Source organism: Thunnus thynnus, chromosome 18 (genome assembly GCF_963924715.1).
Source record: "Thunnus thynnus chromosome 18, fThuThy2.1, whole genome shotgun sequence".
Taxonomy (NCBI): Eukaryota; Metazoa; Chordata; class Actinopteri; order Scombriformes; family Scombridae; genus Thunnus; species Thunnus thynnus.
In genome coordinates, this window is record NC_089534.1 from 2,322,917 (window position 1) to 2,334,895 (window position 11,979).

Below are 11,979 nucleotides of genomic sequence, written 5' to 3' on the forward strand. Positions count from 1 at the left end.
GACGTTATGATGAGTTATAGACCAAACAATTAATCATTTAATTGATGAAACAAACACCAGATTAACTGAAAATGAACATAGTCTCTAGTTTCAAACGCTGACCGAACGCAGGCGTCACATTCGGTTCCTCCAGTGAGTTGAATCTCACGTCCTGGTCGCTCGTGTGTGTGTCTGGTTTCTGCAGTCTGGAGAAGCGGAGACGGGAGCTGGAGTGCCGCTACATCGAGGAGCTGGCTGAGCTGTTGTCGTCCAACATGGGTGACATTGCCAGTCTCAGCGTCAAGCCCGACAAGTGCCACATCCTCAAGAGCACCGTGGACCAAATCCAGCAGATCAAACGGCGTGAGCAGGGTGAGGGTACACACACACACACACACACACACACACACACACACACACACACACACACACACACACCACACGCTGTAATGATTGCACACTGGAGTTTTTGAGTCATTTTACAAATTAAAAGTGTTTTGCTACACTGAAGTAAACAGAAGCTCACATCTTTGATCGAAGCTTCATATGTTAAAGGGATAGTTGGACATTTTTATGAAATATCAGCAAGAAAACAAATAAACTTGTCAAACTGTTGCTTTGAGCTGCTCAGATCTCATATTCAGGTTTTATCTGCAGGTTTTGAACATGACTGACAACAAAAGCAGATAAAGCAGTTGACTCTTTTTTTGGTGTTAAAATGCAGGAAGCATGGACATTGTGTGGGATGTGAGGGTTACTTACAGGTGTTCAGGTGTTGAGGTTTCAAATGATTTAGGCCACATTCAGACTGTAAACAGCCCTCCATTAAAACAATGCGAGGGGCTGCGGTGGTGTTTGAGGTCCTGGTGAGACAGTCCAGGAAGTGGATTTGGACCTATAGATCATCTAAAACACAACACAGCGGTTTGTAATACTTACAAACAGGATTTTACAACTCTGTAAAATTATCACAGTGGCAACTGTTTTATCTTTTGTCATGAGGAACCGTCAAATACGGCATTCACCTTACAAATCAATCCACCAGGAATGTGCACTTACACGTATGTGATTGGCCCGACGCATTACACCTCACTGGATGACGTCGTGTTGCGTTTCAACCATAGACTGTATAAAAATATGGACGTAGTTACCATGACGCCACCCGTTGGTTTCTGAAGAGCAGTTTTGAAGCTCCGGCCGTCGCCATCTTGGCAGTTCGTGACGCTGCCTAACTCCCAGCCAATCAAAAATGGGCAAAGAGGCGGGCCGAAAAGCTGAAACAAGCCACCTAGCGGCTGGCGGACCTGTCACTCAAAGCAGCCATGTCCTTCATTATGCATAACTTTACGGCTTAATCAAACTGAACCCCCCGTACAGTTGTCATGAGAGGGGAAATAAGTAAACATGTTTATTTCTGCTGTAAAGTTGGGCATTTTAACATGGGGGTCTATGGGGATTGACTCGCTTTTGGAGCCTCAAGTGGTCATTCAAGGAACTGCAGTTTTTGGCTTCATTTTACAGCCCCGGAGGTTGCCGCTTGGTTTCAACCCTGCGATGCTCCCAACGTCGACACATCTGCTGCGTCGTCACAGTACCACCAATCAAATGACTGACAGGGCTGCCCTTTTTCACACACAGCTAACGTTTATTTCACAGGACGTTTCAAACCCAGTGTTTCCAGATTTCTGACTGTGTTTGTTTCCTCCTGGCAGAGAAAGCAGCTCTTCTGTCTCCAGATGACGAGGTGCAGAAGAGCGACATCTCCTCCAGTAGCCAGGGGCTGGTGGAGAAAGAGGCACTGGGGCCCATGCTGCTAGAGGTGAACAATACACACACACATATCCTACCCATTACCACTGTGGTGATTTTTAAATAACACACACACACAAACTCATTATCTTTTATTCCTCCATCTATTCTTGCTTTCTTCTTCTGCTCGTTCAGGCCCTCGATGGGTTTTTCTTCGTCGTCAACCGGGAGGGCCGCATCGTCTTCGTTTCTGAGAACGTGACGAGTTACCTTGGCTACGCCCAGGAGGAGCTGATGACCTCGAGCGTCTACAGCATCCTTCATGTGGGAGACCACAATGAATTTGTACGCAATCTGCTGCCCAGAAGCCTGGGTGAGTGAGCTGGAGTGAGGGACTGTGGGTTGTAACTGAGAAAAGTGAGCGCAATCTGCTGTCTGACACTTTATATCCCAGCTTTAAGATGCCAATAGCCATTATTTTTGATAGAGATATTTGGTAATTAGATTTTCAGTATCTTTGAATTTGACAGTTTCCAGGCCAAAGAAACCCATTAAGGAGGCAATAAGACTTGAGAGATGGGTTTTGGCAGCAGAATCAGCATATAGTCCTTAATACTGATAATTAACTTGGTTTATTGATGGAAAATACTGTAGCTGAGGCAAATTTGAAGAGCAATGGAGAAAAGTAGGAGGATGAACCATGGAAATTTTAAATTAACACAGCTTTAAGTGCTCTACAAAGCTGCGAAATGGTGCTCGGAGAGGAAAGAAACAGTAAAGTCAAAGTAGAGGCAGAAAGACGACGTATGTGTGGGTGAGCGAGGAGGGAGGGAAGAGTGAAACAATGAAACAATGCCTTTCTTCACCCTGATAATGTTATTTTCATTTTAGCTACAACCTCGGAGAGGAGATTATAATGAAAATGTAAGGGGGGGGGCTGAAGGGGGTCATATAAGGACAAAAGATAAGAGTGTTGAAGTCGACAAGGTTGAACAGTTGTATTTTTTCTGTTGAACTTGTAATCTGTTTTAATTCTACACCAGCAACTACAGCTCTCCTTCCTCCTTGAAAACAGAGAAACTGAAAACAAATGTCATTTTTGACGTCTCGGTGAACTTGACTACAGATTCTTCTCCGAGCAGCGTCCTTCAGCACCTCCTGTTGTGATTTTTAGTTATATTGTTTATCTTAAAATGGATGGCATGTGAGTTTAACTGTCAAAGATTAAACATTTGGAACAAGAAAAAACATTTTAGTTAGTTTTAGTTTAATCATAAATGATTATGAGTACGTGTACACCGCTCTCATCACTCTCATCTTTGGTCAAAATGTCATATGTTAAAGCAAAAGTTGAACATTTTTGGGAAATATTGTCAAGAAAACAAACATATTTCTCAAAAACTGTTGCTTTCAGCTGCTCAGATCTCATTAAGGTTCGACCGCCAGCTTTTGAACATTAATTTTCATTAATAATTTTAGTAATTCTGCTTTTTTTTTCAGCACACAACAGCAGATAACAGATCTATACTAAACTAAAAAACATAATAATGAAATATCATTTAACGAAAATAAAAAACAAATTGGCAAAAGAAGAAAATAAAAAACGTGTGATTTTTATAAATATGCTGTCACATCAGTGTAACATCTGCAATTTTGAAGTTTGAACCAAGAGTTATTACTCTAAATGAAAGAACTGGCATCTTGTTTTAGCTTTGAGAAGAGAAGAGATTTGGCAGAAAATTTGTTTAATTTTCAGAAAAAGGATCTGCAAGATGGGAAATGTTGGTAAAAAAGGCCAACGAAGACACGTTTATTCTATTAAATAAAGAGAAAACAAAGAAACATCAGTGTTTATGGCTTAAATACTGATGAATGCCTCCAGGGATATATACTGTATTTATTTTTCTCATTAGTAGTACTTCATCTCGTTGCAGTGAACGGTGTGCCGTGGCCACAGGAACCCGGCCGAAGGAACAGCCACTCGTTTAACTGTCGCATGCTGAAGAGGCCGCCGGACGAGGTGGATTCAGAAAACATGGAGGCTCGGCAGCAGTACGAGATCATGCAGTGTTTCACCGTGTCCCAGCCACGGGCCATGCAGGAGGAGGGAGACGGTACATGCAAATACATGCACGCAAACAAAAGAGTGCACCCAGTCTGCAGCCGTTTCTGACACGGAGTCGATAGATTGTGCAGTTTTTAGAGCTGTCGTCATTATTGAGGAAGCTGAACATATAATAATAATATCATCTGTCTCTTTTTGTACATCAAGTTTACTCAAACTTGCTGCAGCTTTGACCCTAGAGTCATTCCTTTGACAGTTGCGTGTCTTTTATATGTCTGTTATTCCCCAAACTGATGAAGCAAGTGTTGATTTTCAAAATAAGAGTGTGGAACATACAAAGCTGAGTGTGATCCTGCTAGTGTGATCCTCCTGTTTTATACTGTAGTTTAGTGTTTTATACTGTAGTTCAGTTTAGTGTTTTATACTGTAGTTCAGTTTACTGTTTTATACTGTAGTTTAGTGTTTTATACTGTAGTTCAGTTTAGTGTTTTATACTGTAGTTTAGTGTTTTATACTGTAGTTTAGTGTTTTATACTGTAGTTCAGTTTAGTGTTTTATACTGTAGTTTAGTGTTTTATACTGTAGTTCAGTTTACTGTTTTATACTGTAGTTCAGTTTATTGTTTTATACTGTAGTTCAGTTTATTGTTTTATACTGTAGTTCATTTTAGTGTTTTATACTGTAGTTTAGTGTTTTATACTGTAGTTCAGTTTAGTGTTTTATACTGTAGTTTAGTGTTTTATACTGTAGTTCAGTTTACTGTTTTATACTGTAGTTCAGTTTATTGTTTTATACTGTAGTTCAGTTTATTGTTTTATACTGTAGTTCATTTTAGTGTTTTATACTGTAGTTTAGTTTAGTGTTTTATACTGTAGTTTAGTGTTTTATACTGTAGTTCAGTTTAGTGTTTTATACTGTAGTTTAGCGTTTTATACTGTAGTTCTGTTTACTGTATGTTTATACCACAGGTTTAAACACACAGTGCTGTGCAAAATATTGGCACTAAAAGTAAAGTGAGGACGCTTTCAGTAATGTCCTGATTAGTTTTTATTTATCAGTTAACTTGATATAAAGTTGATCAAACAGCAGAAAGTAAATCAATATGTTGCTGTGAGCAGCTTTGCCTTTCAAACAGCAGCAGTCCTCAGTGTTTCAGGTTCTCAGCAGGTCGGTTGTTCCTGCATCTTCTTCTGTGTCTTCATGTTAATCCCAGACTGACTCCATGGTGTTGAGATCAGAGACCATCTGCTGCAGGACTCCTTGTTCTTCTTGTAGATGAAGATAGTTCTTTATGACTCTGGCTGGATGTTCGGGCTTGTTGTCATGCTGCAGCATGCTGCAGTAATGCTGCATGACAAACTCAATAAATTTGGGACCAATCAGACGCCTTCCTGATGGTGTTGCATAATGCATAAGAATCCAAACATCTAAAGTGCCTAAAACTTCTGCACAGCACTGTATCTGAAACTCCTGAACTCACCTGTGAAAGTGTTTAGAGAGAAACAGTGACTCTTATGACATTTATTTTCGAGTTTATGTCAAGAATGAATCCAATTTAAGAAACTTGATTGGTTTGTCACTTCAGAAATCTTTAATTATTGCCGAGACAAATTGTTGACCTGCAGTTTTTTTCCTCTCGTCTCTTTTCTTTTTTTCTCAAGTGAAATTTTTTAACGGTATTAAAACGAGGTTTCAAGGCTCCACTTTCACTGCGTCCGCTATCTGTCCAGTTGGACGGTGACCAAATCATTGCAGGAGAATTTTGGAGTCATTGGTGCAATCAATGGCCTTGATAAAAATTTATGATGTAGTTCCTGCATTGCAGATTTACTGTGCTGCTGAGCTCTGCCTGCTTTCTGTCACTCCTTTCTATAGCATCGTGTTTACAGTATTGTACGTCTTTAGAAGAAAGTTTTGCCAATTTGAAGTCCCAGCGTCCATTGTTTGCATTGTGGGTGTGATTGACAGCTCTGTTAGCACATTTTTAAGCTTTGTGACAGGCTTTTATAACTTCTCCTTTATAACGAGAAAACAGATTTTTGAGTTTTGACAGCTTCTTGTGTCTTTTCTTACACCTGTGCATCTGGGAGGGATATTACACCGAGCCAAATTTAGCATATTCTATAAATTAGATGGCAAAATAATCTACATATCATGCTGTAACATAGATAATAAACTTCTTTTTTTTAAAAACCCTCACCACTCGTGTCCTTTCTCTCTTCAGACCTACAGAGCTGCTTGATATGTATTGCCTGTCGGATGCCTCGAGCCCAGCCTGTCAGCACTGAGTCCTTCATCACCAAGCAGGACCCCACAGGTAACACACACACACACACAAGCTGAAACTAGCAATTATTTCCATTATCGATTCATCTGCTGATTATTTTCATGATTAATTGATCATAATTTTGTCCATAAATTGTCAGAAAATAGTGAAACATGTCAATAGTTATGTCTTTAAATGTCTTATTTACAACCAACAGTCGTAAACCCAAAAGATATTCACTCACTGTCACAAAGAAAAGCACTAAATCATCAATTTGAGGGGCTAAAACCAGCAAATATTGGGCATTTTTGATGATCAAATGACATTTTCTGCCTTCATGTAATTGATTAATGGACTAATCACTGCAGCTCTACATAGCATTAGTTTAATTTTATGTGATTTTGAAGTGTAGTCCACGTATTTCCATGAGCATGTTGTGATATATTAGAGAATGAGTCACATTACAGGAAGGCAGCAGAATATACATTCATTTCGCTGATGCTTTTATTTTGGCGTTATTCTCTGAAAATGATTAGAACAAAAAAAAAAAGCAGGAGTAAGGAACATTTTGTTCATGGTCACAGTGTGAACCCTAAATGTGTGCAGGCTGCTGTAGATGTTGAAATCTTTGTAGACTGATCTTTTGTGTGTGTGTTTTTTATATGTGTGCGGTACACCTCTCCAGGGAAGATCATCTCCATAGAAACTAGTGCTTTGCGGGCGACAGGCCGGCCTGGCTGGGAGGACCTGGTCAGGAAGTGCATCTACGCTTTCTTTCAGCCGCAGGGCAAAGAGCCCTCCCACGCCAAGAAGCTGCTGCATGAGGGTGAGTAGCCACGATTTAATTTTCAGCTTCACTCCCAAAAAAAAAAAAAAAAAAAAAAAAAATCATTGATGCGCTTCTCCGCCAGCTTTGTCATGGTTACCGAGTTTCAGCGCCACCTCAATACCGTTATAATAGATTGAATTGAATACTAAATTTTATGAGTCACCTCCTAACAAAGCTGTTTCCAGTGGAAAGGTTTTTCATTTTCTATCACAAAGTGAGTGTGAGGGATTGTAAACATAATTACCTCAGATATAAAATGATGTAGTAAAAGGCCTTAAGGGAAGACAGACATTATTGTATCGGATTATCACCTGTAGTGAAGCTTCTGCTGCACACTGAATGCAGACGTATCATCTGGACTTTGGGGGGAGGCAGAGCTGTTTGCCTCTTTTTCTCACTCTGTCTGTGTGTGTGTGTGTGTGTGTGTGTGTGTGTGTGTGTGTGTGTTCCCCTCAGTGATGACCCACGGCACCGCTATCAGCCCGCTGTACCATTTCACATTAAGTGATGGCACCCCGCTCAGCGCTCAGACCCGCTGCAAGTTCTGCTGCCCCCCCAACCCTGACGTACAGCCCTTCATTATGGGCATTCACACTATTGACAGGTACTGTGATGGACTCATACACACACACACTAATGCTCAGGTTGCTATAAACACCACTGGTGAATAGATTTTTGTTGCTAATATCAAATAATTATTTGCTATTTGACTTATTCCTGATTAAAACTGTACAGCAAACATAATAAAATCTCAGTTTAATAGTAAGTTTAGGGTCTAATTGCAGTACTGTATGCATAATTAAAAAGTTAATCACAAGTCCAAATGAACTGCATTTTATCTAAAGCCATAACAAGTGATGTCACAGAGTAAAATAGACTTTATTATCATCTTTTAACTCGTGCATATGGATGTTGTTGCACACTGCAGGGTCACAACCAATGTGTTGCATGCACATGAACATCACAATTATGATTTTAAAGTTTTTGCATTATAAATATCCTGGTTAATGTTTTGCACATGTCAACATAACATCCTGCTTTCAGAAGTTTGGATAAGCCCTTCACGGTTTTTTATAATGCTAGCTGGACTTGTGTCATAGAAACTGTGATGCTGTGGCTTGTAAATACATTAACCATGTTTCTGATCTTTCTGTTGCCATGTTCACAGGTGTGTCATCAACTCTAGTTAAGTAGTTGTAAGTAAAAACTGAAATATATGATAATAAGTCCTGTAATAAAAGAAAGTCTGACACTTGTAATGCAGAGGATACATTTTAGTATATCACAGCAGCTATGAACCAACCTGCAGAAACTACAGATTTGCTGGAAATGGAAGATAGAGAGACAAAGCTGCACTGATGCAGATGATGAGGAACCTGGGTAATATCAGAGTAATGTGTACTGGGAGCTGAATGACCAGATTTCTTCATGTTCCATGTAAAACCAGGAGAAGACTAAAAGCTGTGGTACTAATGTCCATAGTAATGAGCTCATCGTTAAATGTGCACCTAGTGAGTTTGTCATTGTGCTTCTCTGCTCTGCTACATGCTCTCTCCTCAGGCTAAAGTTCTCTCTTATTTTCCACTTTTCTCTCAGGGAACACAACACTGCTAGCTCTCAGGAAAACACTAACCCCAGCCTTCCACCGACCCTGGGCAGCCTCGCCCAAACTCCTTCCCGCTCCCCGGCCCGTCCTCCCGGCAGCAACTCGACCCAAGGCTCAGGCCTCGCCTCCTCGGGCCTTCACCCCAACAACAACAACGTCTCCTCCCACGGACATAACCCCGCCACACCCACAGGCTACCTGACGCCTAATCGGACGTGTCCCCGGCAGGTCAACAGCCCCTCTCCTTTGAGCAGCCCACTCACAGCCACCCCTACCTCTTTTATGTCACCCAGGATGCCACGGGCCAGTCCTGGGTTAGGGGGAAGCCCTCGCGTACCGGGGAACCCCTTCTCTCCCTCCACACCAGGCCTCCATTCTCCAGCCGGGGCACTAAGCAGTGGAGGCAGCCTCAACAGGCAGCAGTCTGGCGGTGATGGTAGTAGTGGCGCCAGCAGTGGGTCAACAGGGTCCTTCTCCCTGTCCTCTCCTGTCCCTCAGAGACAAGCCAGTACGCCCACCGGCTCCTCTACACGACCGTCATCGGCAAAACCCCCAGAAGGAGGAGAAGGAGGGGGAGAGGACTCTGTAAAAGCCCCCCTTCCTTCTGCCTCACAGTTGGGTAACCCCAGACTCAGTCAGCTCCTGGATAGCAATGGGACAGGAACTGAATCTACCAACAACAACAACAACAACAACAGCAGCAGCATCCATTGCACCTCATCACCTCATCCCAACCCCCCTCCCTCCGGCCCTCAGTGCCCCGCCTCCCATAGTACTCTAACAGAACGACATAAGATCCTGCACCGGCTGCTCCAGGACAGCAGTCCCAACGACGCCTCCTCCACCACCGAGGACGGAATAAACAAAACTGAAGTTGAGATCAAGAAGGAGCCGCCTGCCAGTCCCGCAGTCACCACAGCACCTCACAAGTCCAGCTCCAGAGAGCCACAGGACCACCAGTTACTCCGTTTCCTCCTTGATACAGATGAGAAGGTGACTATTAGATATTCCCTTTACATTTCTATATTCTCTGATGAGATTACTGGGAATTAGCCGTGTATTTTATTGCATATTAAAAATAAGGTGACCATGAAAAACCACTAACTGAAAGGTCATTTGTTTTTTTTTTGAAGGACTTGGGGGACCTGCCACCTCCGTCTGCGCTCAGCCTGCAGACGGTTCGGGTCAAGGTGGAGAAGAGAGTCAGCGGGGAGGGAGCAGTCTGTGCAGGATCGACCGTCGCAGCAGGAGGCGCATGCATACCCGCCGGAGTGTCCAGCAGCTCGGCCTGCATCAGCCCCAAATCAAGCCCCGTCGGAGAGAGCCGCAGAGACAGCCGCAAGGACAGCCGAGACTCCACGGTACAGCCGGCGGCAACGTCATCAATCAGTCAATCAATCAAACTTTATCTATATGGCACCATTCAAACAAATCAAATGCATTTCAAAACAAAACGTAGGATGTTAAAAATGTATTAAGAGACTAATGTGCACCAAAACAACTAAAAAAACAGAAGAAAAAGAAAGTTGATTGAATAAGGCAACAATAAAAGATGGGTAGTTTAGATAATAAAAGATAATGCAATCAATAAAAATAACAATAAAAAACAAAATTGTGAAATACTACACAGAATAAATAATTATAGCGAAACAGTAAAATGTTAAATTAAAATAAAACATAATGATCATAATAAATAAAATAACTATAAATGATAAAATCTCAGATCTTTCAGCAGCTTGGAGCGTTAACGGCTGAAAGCAGCATCAGCAGACGTCATGGTGACTTGTAGTAACACAAAGTAATCCTGTAATTACAGATATGTTCTTATATGACACACAAATCATAATAGTAATGACCTGATAATCATAATATGTGTGTATGTTATAAATCACATGTGCTGCTGCTGCTGCTGCATTCAGACGCTGTCAGAAAGAGTATTTCACAATTAAACCAGGGAATTGTCCTTTACTGAGCTGTGCGTCTGCGTTGGCATTTGCCTGACAGCCGTTGTAAATCATGATGTTTATTTTCTTGGACTTTGTCTCCACTGTAGGCTCAGCTACCAGCTGCAGCCTTTGAAGCTCACTAGCCTTTGACCTTTTGTCTCTCTCCATCTCTCTTTCACTGATCGCCTGGCCCCCTTCTCTCCCACCCATTATTCTTTAATTATTTTCTTTTTCACACCATTTCACCATTCGCCCCTTCATCTCATCTTCCTTCCTCTATCCCTTTTCATTTGTTTCTGCTTTATTCTCCCTTTTCCTGCCCTCAGATGTCTGGTGGCCCTATTGACATGGATCCTCTTACCCAGCTGCTGCCTGGCCTGAGAGGCCCAAGTGGGCCCAAACAGGGCAGCGAGGATTCAACAACCCCTGGAGGGGGCCCCCAGCTCCAGTCTCCGGCCCCCCAATCCTCAACCCAGCTCCAGTCTCCTGTGCCTCAGCTCCAGTCCCCCCTGTCTCAGCCCCAGTCCCTTCCCCAGTTGCAGTCCCCGTCACCCCAGCTTCACTCCCCTTCCCCCCAGCTCAAACTGCAGTCACCCACTCAGCTCCAGCCCGGTGAGGCCAGCACTCCCCGCAATGTAAATGTGAAGAGAGAGCCTCCCGGCACTCCTAACAGAGGTACAGTTTCAGCTTAGAGGGTTCATGTAGAGGAGGGAAGGGTTTAGCATGACTACAGACTAGCTGTGGACTCTATTATTATTGTTATTAGTGGTGGTGGTTGTAACAGCACCTTGTTGTTCCAGAAAACTATATTTATCTACAGACTGTGAGTCTTTATGCCCCCTAGTGGCCTTTAGGAGGCAATGCGGTGTCAGCACACCTCACATGAAACCAGAATCATTTACTGACCTGCTTCCTGTTTAACTTCAGCACAGCGCTGAGTGTCTTGTGTTTAGCAGCACTGTTCACTCATTCATCATATCATTTATGTGCATATATGTGTTTGTTCCTCCAGGGCACAGTGATGGCGGCCCCCCTTCCGGTTGCAGCCTCCAGAGTCAGTCGTCTTTTGATTTCTGCAGTCCCCCCACTCCAAGCCAGACGCAGACCCAGGGACAGGGAGACCCCTTCCAGACCCCCAAAGACAGCAGCCCCTTCCCAGAGGCAGAAGTTACCAACCCATTCAGTTCAAGCACTGGTATGCAAGATAACATACTGTCACAGTTAGTCACAGGAAAACTATCTCCTAGCAACAGCGGGAACCTGTTTTTGGTCAGAATTGAATGCTGTTGTTGGAAAACAAGGAGGCAAAAAGGATCCAGACGGTGAAGCTTTGAAGAGTAATATGATGCTGAATCTTATGTGGCAGAGAAGCTTTGTTGAACTGACCTCCTATAGGTTGAAAGTTTCAACCTTGTAACACATCTGACCGTACGTGACATCACTGCCGGGTGTGGTTAAGGTGTATTCTGTTACACCTGTGTGAAAAAATGATGTAGCTTTGCGCCGGATTGTAGAAGAAAGCAACAAGGTCAGAGTTTC

At 42.7% G+C, this 11,979-nt stretch overlaps 1 protein-coding gene across 2 annotated transcripts in view; it reads left to right on the forward strand.

The window, feature by feature from the left end:
• Positions 1–11,979, forward strand: part of ncoa1 (nuclear receptor coactivator 1) — a 61,468-nt gene that overhangs the window by 33,825 nt on the left and 15,664 nt on the right. For both annotated transcript variants that reach the window (XM_067573392.1, XM_067573393.1), the window contains exons 4-14: positions 185–351; positions 1,692–1,798; positions 1,924–2,101; positions 3,663–3,842; positions 6,018–6,110; positions 6,745–6,885; positions 7,345–7,492; positions 8,485–9,487; positions 9,628–9,855; positions 10,767–11,115; positions 11,453–11,635. In XM_067573392.1, the coding sequence (XP_067429493.1) occupies positions 185–351; positions 1,692–1,798; positions 1,924–2,101; positions 3,663–3,842; positions 6,018–6,110; positions 6,745–6,885; positions 7,345–7,492; positions 8,485–9,487; positions 9,628–9,855; positions 10,767–11,115; positions 11,453–11,635 (2,777 nt within the window). The remainder of the gene's footprint in view (positions 1–184; positions 352–1,691; positions 1,799–1,923; positions 2,102–3,662; positions 3,843–6,017; positions 6,111–6,744; positions 6,886–7,344; positions 7,493–8,484; positions 9,488–9,627; positions 9,856–10,766; positions 11,116–11,452; positions 11,636–11,979) is intronic.